At 32.2% G+C, this 9,236-nt stretch overlaps 1 protein-coding gene across 1 annotated transcript; it reads right to left on the minus strand.

Moving 5' to 3' along the window:
* Nucleotides 1–3,859: 3,859 nt before the first annotated feature.
* Nucleotides 3,860–4,876, minus strand: LOC129749675 (uncharacterized). Its single transcript, XM_055744717.1, has 2 exons — nt 4,673–4,876; nt 3,860–4,608 (listed from the first exon to the last, which is right to left on the minus strand). The coding sequence occupies exons 1-2, from the start codon at nt 4,808–4,810 to the stop codon at nt 3,868–3,870; spliced, it is 879 nt and encodes a 292-aa protein (XP_055600692.1). The 5' UTR covers nt 4,811–4,876; the 3' UTR covers nt 3,860–3,867.
* Nucleotides 4,877–9,236: the final 4,360 nt, after the last annotated feature.

Genomic DNA, 9,236 nt, shown 5'->3' on the forward strand with positions numbered 1-9,236 from the left:
CATTTTCAATATTTAGATAATATTTTTCCGAAAATGAAAACCAAACTTAGTAGCCATCCTGAGTTTTTGTTTCATATTGAGATTCGTAATTTTTAAACTTTGTTCTTATGGAAAATTTTAACATAACGAAGCTTCAAATGCCGATTCTTTTTTTTGAAATTTTAATTTTTTATAAAGATTCGCAAGTTGAAAAAGAATTACATAAATGAAATTAGGAATCGACATGTTCCAATTGAAATTATAGTTATGAATACATGATTTGAGGGCTCTGAACAAAATTTCAATCCTCGGCTCTTATTTTAAATTGTTATCTGAAATCTAAATTCAGATACCGTTTTTTTTGTACATTTTGGAACACGTATTGAAATTCCGAGACAGATTTAAAATCAAAATTTTCAATTCAGGTTCGAAAATCAGATTCAGAATTTCCATTCAAAATTCAGTTTTTGATTCAGCTCGTCAATGAGTTGCATGATGTTTTTCTCGCTCGTGGAATTTTTTGCGCTTGAATTTTCGGGGAAAGTGAAAATTTTTAATAATAATTTCTTATTGTAGTGAAGACCACTTTATCCGAACAGGTTTTCGACTGGTTGAAGTAATGAAAAAAGTTTTGCTTTTTGTTTCGGTTGTGAAAGTTTTATCGCAAATTTTGTGTTAAAGTTAATAAATCTTCATTTTTAAACAATTTAATAAAATTGGTATGTTTGAAGTGTGCGAGGGAGTTCTATTGTGAATAGACTGAGTTGAAGTTGTGTACCGGAAATTTGTTGCAATCATAGTGACAGAAACAGATAATCTTGTGAATAAAATGAATTCGAGATGAAACTTTCACAACCGAAACAAAAACCAAATTTTTTTCATTACTTCAACCAGTCGAAAAACTTTTCGGATAAAACGGTCTTCACTACAATAAGAAATTATATTTAAAATTTTCACTTTCCCCGAAAATTCAAGCGCAAAAAATTCCACGAGCGAGAAAAACACCACGGAACTCATTTACGAGCTAAATCAAAAACTGAATTTTGAATGGAAATTCTGAATCGAAATTTCGAACCTGATTTTTTTTTGCTACGTCATGTTTTAATTAAATTTTATTTTGCTTTATTCACTCTCAGTTGAACTATCTTATCGCGGTATGGGGCAGGGCTTCCCTGTCTATCCTCGGGCGATTGCAGACTTTACAAAATCGTTGCATAAAAACCATATTCAAACTTCCTTATCTCTACCCTACGTCTTTACTGTACTCGAATACAACTTACAATATTTTACCTCTTACCCACTTGTGTAGTCTGCAAACATTATTGTATGTCTTCGACAATTTGAACTCATTAGACAACACAAGAAATTATTGTTTAACTCAGGCACTCGTTCTCGCCATACTCGTCAATCACATCATTTGCTTCGAAGCCGTTGTTTAACATCTTTTGGTTAACGCAGAATTTCTTACATTGGACCTGCTTCTTACAATTGTCTTTCAGAAGTTGTCAAAAATGCTAACAACCGCAACATTTTCAAATCGAAAGTGATACGTTACCTCAAGAAACTTCAGTCATAAACCTAATCATCATGTCAGTATTTTTTATTTTTTGTTACACATATATTTTAACTTAATTTTTTTCTAAAGTAACGTTAACATTTTTTTGTAATTTTTTTCCTAGTTTGTACATAAACTATATCAATTATTTTTTAATTTGTTTTTTTTTTGTATTAATTATTTAGAAAATATGGATCTCTTCAAAGGAATACTCTTTCCACTGAGATTCATTCTTAGTTTAGTTTAGTTTACTTGTAAGTAAAAAACATTTTTGCTAAGGTTCTCAGCATGAATAAATTTTTCTCGCGTTTTTTTGTTTGCTGCAAGACATGCTGAGAACAGAAAGCGTCCATTACCAGGGGGCTCATATGAGCTTTTTGGTGTGGGGGAGTGTGGTGGGCCGCTTGATATGTGAAAAAAATTTCCATGTCCCCAAACAACAAAGTTTTAAAGAGTTGTTTCTTGAAAAGTGATTTAATTTTTTTTCAATCATTGGAATGGGTTGATATTGAATTTTAAAAGAACATAGAAGTGGATTTTCTAACATGCGCTGGTGTTAGGCTGTTTTTTTTTAAATATTTTTTCTTTCCCGTGGTTATCATAGATTGCTTTGCTGCGATGCGGCCGTATGAGTTAATGTCTTTTTGTAGTTTGTAAATAATACTTTGACTAAATATGGTTCTGGTACCTATATTTGAATGGTAAATTCTTGTCTTATGTATAATATTTATGCCCATTGAAAGTTTTCAACAACTTGGACCTTGATGGACCTAATCGAATATGAAAATTCAAAAGTCATCAACCACCCCTTCCTTCATAGAGAAATAACAAGTTAAGAAAAAATATTTTGAATTTTTTTATGAGCAATGAATAAATGTAATCATTTATATTCATCCACATTATTTTTATCATATTTTTTGGCATTGAAATCTTTAAACAAGGAAAAATTCAGTGCTCTATTAATCATTTTTTTGAAAATTGGATTTTATTTATTTAAAGTGTTTGAAATTGTTCAAAAGTTTAATAAATTTCGCCTTTTTTTATTTGAACATATTATAAGTTTTTCTTAAAAATTGAAAGCTGTCTTTAAAAAATTATTACAAGTTCTAATCAAATATGCAAAATTTTAATAGCTAGATAACTCGGTTTTAACCGGACTTGCCCGGATATTTAATTTAAAAAAAAAAACAGGAAAGGCTCTACCCAGCCCGGTTTTCCAAATTTCGTCAAAATTGCTGATTTTGCCCAAATTTATTCAAAATCAAACAAAAAAAAATCGTTTTTCGAAGAAAAAGTAATGACACCAATGTTGCCCGGATTTTCCCAGGTTTAAAATAAAACGTATCCCGGAATCGTGTGGGAGAACTTCTGACAACCTTAAGCTAAGTTTACCAGATTTTGATGCCAGTTTTAAGATTTAAACCATCTATGAGTGTAAGTTTCCCATTTTGTTACTAAAGGATTCTCTATTCGAAGATTGTAGGACGTATTTCAAAAGATTCTATTCAACATGAGGAACAATTTTTGTAAAAGAACTTGATGAATGAATGAATAATCAATGAAATAGCAAAAAATGTCATATATAAAAATAGGTCATAGATTAAATAAGTATAAATAAAGTTGACGTGATTTGTGACATTTTGGATCTTTAGGTTAATAAAATTGGATTTTGAGTATCTTGGCACAAGATTCAAGCAATAAAATAAAAAGCGCAAAAAAGGCAATACCGGTTCTAGTGTTGTAACTACATTGGCGGTGCAATGCTTGACAAAAATATGATAAATGAGGCACTTGGAGCCAAAGGGGTATAAGCGCATAAAAGGTTATTTCGAGAAAACACACTTTTAAATTGTTGTATTTGGCCTATTCCTTTATATCTTTCGAGAATTTGTATGTATCTTTCGAATGTAAAGGTATGTAAACAATTTTTTTAATAATATGAAAAAAAAATCATCAAATATAGATGGAAATATGAAAAATCATTTGGCATCATTAACACTAAATCGACCATTTTGTCACCCTTTGGTTCTGAGGGCCTCAAATTGATTTTTTTTTGTTATGGAAATAATACACAAAATCCGACAACAGATTCGGATTCAAAGCGCTCAGTTCTTCCAAAATGTGTTATTTCACCCATGTGTTATTAAGGCGTTAAGGAATTCATAAATACAGTTGTATGCGCTTGATTTGAGATTTCGATGACGCGTGAACGTTTTGCAGAATTCATTTGAATTATTTTTATTTACGTTTCGACGTTGGCTTTGGTATTCAAATAAATGTTCTGAATCATTACGTTTTAATATAGTTTATAAAATATAATCCTACATGAAAAATTACAATAACTCAATATCTTGCAGACGCTTAAGCACGGTACCAATTTCGTTGTATAGCTGTTGCCTCATCGCTCTTCTCCGTTCCTGTTCCTGCAACTTCGAGGGAGTCATGTTGATTTCGCTCCGATTCGGTAAATCCTGCCGTTGAAATCCATCACCATCCGGATGAATGGCGGAAGGTTGCTCTAACATTTCAATGTTCGAAGATCTGCCCTGGAATTCTATTTGACTGATGGTTTCATCGATCAGATTCGCGACCTTGGATTTCAGTTCCTGCAACTTATCTTTGACTTCGGTCGTCGATTTTTCTGTTTCGATCGATTCGGTAGAGTTATTTATTGTCATTCCGGTTGCTTTTTCTGTACTACTTTCCTGCCAGTTATTAGTATTCAATGAAGATTTTTTCTTGGTCCCCAAACGATTGCTCGAAGGACATGTCAAACAGCTGTGGGAGCTCTCTTGTTCTTTTAGTAAGGGATTTCTTTTTGCCACGTTATCGTTGTAGCAATCCTTATGATAAGCTGAACTTGATATCCTCGCTTTGGAAGATAGTTCCATCGATCTTCTGAATTCCCTTTCAAGATTGTCAAGAAATAATTCCGGATATTCCGAATGAGTCGGTCCCTGCTGAGGATTTGAGCGATTGGTTGACTTTTGAACATACGATTCTTCCTTCCATGGACTCACGACAGGACATTGTTTCAACTGTTCCTGTGAACCTTGATTGACCTTGTTTATTTCCTATCGAAAACGAATAATATTTATTTGAGCCTCAATTTGGACAGCATTCTACAAATAATATTACCTCTGTCGTTAATCGTCGTTTGTAATCCGAACGAGGGATCAAATATTGTTTGCCATTATATTCGACAGGAACATTGTCGTCATCTTCAAGCTTTTGATTTGTGGCAACTTTCGGATACCGGGAAACTTGATGATACATGATACAAACCTACGGGAAATACCTACTACTTTACGTTTAATAAATAACGCGTTGTTTAAGATGACGTTAAAAAAACAAGATTACTAGGATAATTTCAACATTCTAAAAAAATGCTTTACACATAATTTTTTTAGGTTAAAAACTCCTTACGAATTAAGGGGCTTGAACTTTTTACCAAATTCTAAGTGAAAATATAACCACAAGATTGATTCGAACCTAAACGAAATCCGTAATTCGAATTTGGAGTTTAAAACCAAACAACAGTTGAATGATTTTGAACTCCACATTCGAGTCACGCTGCGCATGTTCGTGACCGTTTGGAAATATTTCCATATTGAAATATTTCAGTTCGAGAGCTTGCGGAAATGCAGCTAGCTTTCCTCTCGAATCTTGTAAGCTTTCGGAGTGACATCTAGCTGTGAGACTCGGAAACCAATTCTGAAAAAACGGAAAGCTTCTATCAACCAATAATGATCTAGATATGTGTTCGTTATCACACAAAGTTAATTTTTCATTCGAAGATATTTCGATTTCAAAACTTTCTATCTCAACTTTATCTTTCACACTCAGCTTTTCATCGAGGTAAAACTTTCATATGAGAATTTATTTTAAACACCACAATTCTCTGGTCAAATGCCTTTGTATATGCTGAAATAAGGACAATGGTGATATTTCTTGCATAAAAATTGTTTATATTATTGAATAATAATAATAATAATTATTCAAAAAAATTTTTTTTAATTTTCTCAGATTCAGAGATCTTCAACAAGATTTAGGGGAGATGAGGGCATAACGAGCACCCGAGGCATAATGAGAACTACGCTTTTCTACGAAAGTGCGTATTTTCTTAAATAAATTTTCATGAGGATTTGTTTCGTACTTCCTATAGTATTAATTTTTCACAAAAAAAGGAATCTCCTTATCATTTTTACAGAGATATTTAAAAAAAACTAGCTTGGTTCTCAAGTTACGAAAATATTATAATTTTTGAGCACCACGAAATAAGCTCTTATGATCTTAAAATAACCTTGATCTATAATGTACGCACTGCAACATGATGTACACATTGTTTCTCAATTTTCACCATCATAAAATTTTTGATTTTTCACTTTTATCAATTTTAAAACACGTTTTTATTTAAATTTGTTGACTAGGGGCATATAGAGCACCATATTATCGAGGCATAATGAGCATTTTCTGCCGTGGAATCTAGCAGCGAATAAAAATTGATTTATAGCGCCACACCTTGACTAGTTTTCATCCGACAATTCAGCCTATTGGTAAGGTGTCGGAGAGGTAATCAAAAGACTAGAGTTAGATTTCTGTTCGAGGTGATTTTTTTCCATTCACAATTCATGATCGATTTTTTTATTGTTACATTATACGGCTAGTAGCATCATCCTCCGAACAAAGCACTTAATGTATGAGCGTGCGTGAATTGTTTGTATTCTACAAACAGACCTAGATTATTTTGTTATTGCTTTGTTTGATGAATCTACGACTCACCTGACTTCATCGAATTGAATTCGCTGCTAGATTCCCCGGCAAAAACGCACATCTTGCTCTGATTAATGGTGCTCATACTGCCTCAGGGGGGGTTCTCATTATGCCTCCACAGTGGCTGGTTTTCAGCTTTTGGCAAATTTTTTTAAAATGCATTTTTTAACGTTTTCATCTAGTTTTTCACGTTTCAGCCCGTTAGGGAATAGGCTTTTCAAGTGTCTGAACACGAAACAATAATGTTACCTCCATATTATAGCTATTTTCTATGGTTAAATAACCGTTTTCCTTAAGGTGGCCATTATGCCCCCATCTCCCCTAAATGTTTTGGGAATATTCAAATGCTTCTGAATTCTAATTCTAAGGTTTAGATTTCTGTGTTATTTTTAATTCGATCATCAATTGATCGATTTTCAGTTATATAATGCTAAGCGTTATTCATATTTCAAACCATATTTGATGATTTTTTTTTCTGAATATTCAAATTTTATGAAACTCGTGTTTGCTCGAGATTAGCTTAATTTGCGTTTATATTATTTACCCTTTTGACTTCAAAGGCATCCATTTTAAATTTGGATAATGTAATATGAATTTCATGTAGCCCTATTTTTTTGTAATTTGAATCTAAGTTCAGAATTTTCAATGCTGAATTTCTGTATATTTCCTAAAATTTTTTAAAGCTTTTCGAATAAAAATTGTTGATTCATACTCTGATGCAAAAATCTCGAAATTTGATATCATTAATATCAAATTAACTTCTAAATCTGGTGTTTGAGATCTGAACTCTGAATCTTATATCTTCAACACGCAGTGATTTGAAACTTGATAACTTTATTAAAGTTTGATATAAGTAGAAAATGTTCAAAATAATCTTGATTTCCCAACTATCTCTGATGAATGACTCATTTCAGATAACATTATCTAGAATGTTCCGAAACTTTAAATAATACCGTTACAACAATTGGTTTCTTCAGTACTTGTTATTTCAATTCTAACCGTAATTTATAAAAAAAATCATAAAATCATACAGTCGAAAATTCTCAATCCAACTTGTAAAAGGCAAAAAAAATCAATATGTAAATTAAAAAAATCCTTTACAAGGTTGGTACAATGGTACTCTACTACAGCTGTCCTCCTAACTGGACCAGAAACAAAACGTCTAGATTAGGGCAAGGGGGGAAATGAACCGAGCCAGATCGAAATCCGCGCCCAGAAGATAAAGCACCGCTGCATCAGCAAGGACACCGAGAGTGGTTCATAAATAACAAATTCAGTTCCACCGAGTGAAGATCTGAAAATAAAAACGAATCAAAACAGTCTCATCATCTCGTTCGGGCGGACGGATGGAATTTCTGAGGACTCCCGGGCCGCCACCCGGGTTGATATCAAACCATCTAGCAGTTAGGTTGAACGGAAATTTTGAGCGGCTTTATCGGTGATTATTAAAGTCATTGCATATTTTAAGGCGCAATTTTCTAGTTTTTAGATAAATACAGTATTATTGTCCTTTTTAACAGATAACTACTGGATAAACATTAAATATTGGACAGATATTAGTTATTTCATGATAACCAATGATCACGATTCATATAAAGGAAAAATATATCTCTACTCTAGGCATCAATTATACCCATAACATACATTTTGGAAAACTTCTTCTTAAAAAAATGAGAATTTACTATTGCTTTCAAAATATGTCATTGTTAAATTCATAATATACTCTTACGCTTGACATATGTGAATAGATTATAATTTTATTGTGAGAAACATTTTAAAGTGATAAAAAAATCTTCAAATCATATTTTGTTAAATTTTTCGAACACTGTTTAATAACACGATGAACCAAATTTTTAAAATTCGTTGAGATAGTAGCAATGTTGTTTTGTTCTACTTGGCACATTTTTCTAGAACACTTGATATTTGTAAGACATTTCTGTTTCGAGATATAGTGAAGAAATCAAGTATCCCCAGGGATCAAGTATCCTCACTTTGCCCTATCGAAGAAGAAGTACCGAATAAAGCCGGCACTTCGTTCTGCGATGCAGTTGATTATGGATGGATTGACCGCCATGTGGCGAACGGACAAAATAAAATCCACATCCAACTTTTGCTGGTCCAATGCCTAACACAAAATTTTGTAAAAAGATTTTCAAAATACCACTATCAGTTATTTAGTTGATTAGAGCTTTAAGGATTCCTCTTTAATACTTCTTGTAATAAACAAGATACCAACTTTTTTCTATGAAAAATTTCATAGATAAGAAACTTTGTTGGATATTTTTCATTTTTGAATTGCATAACCATTGCATGTTGGGGCTAAGGAACATGACTTTCAGTACTATTTCGGTTGAACTTGAAGTGTGTAATCAATCATTTTTTTTCTAAATTTTGAAACATATTATTTTTATAGAATTTTCTGCTAAACTTGAACTTCAAAAACTGAGATATTTCAACTTATGAAAAGAAAATATTATTCATATTCTTCATATTGTTGTGGTTGTTTCCCAACTAGGATTGTTCGATCTTCGGGAAAAAATCGATCTCCAAGATCGATCCAGATGAATAGTTCTGGGATCGATCTATCTAAAAAATCGGAGCTTGAAGATCGATCTCCGATTAATCGATCTTTTTCATTTGTAACAAGAGGGAACTGCTTTTTATTAAAAATGTGCAAAAAAGGCACATAATTTCAAATTTGTATGATCCTTCTTCATATGGAAAAAAAATTCAAGCGCTTTTATGAAAGGTGAACCGCAGTAAGTGTTTTTATACAACACTAATAAAAATCCAAATATCTCGGAACGCTGTGATATTTCTGAATAATGTACTGACAAGAAATATTTAAGAGTTCAAAAGACGTTATTTCAAGGTATTTTTACTAAGATTTTTTAATGTATATGATATGATATATGAGATATCAAACAAA

Source organism: Uranotaenia lowii, chromosome 2 (genome assembly GCF_029784155.1).
Source record: "Uranotaenia lowii strain MFRU-FL chromosome 2, ASM2978415v1, whole genome shotgun sequence".
Taxonomy (NCBI): domain Eukaryota; kingdom Metazoa; phylum Arthropoda; class Insecta; order Diptera; family Culicidae; genus Uranotaenia; species Uranotaenia lowii.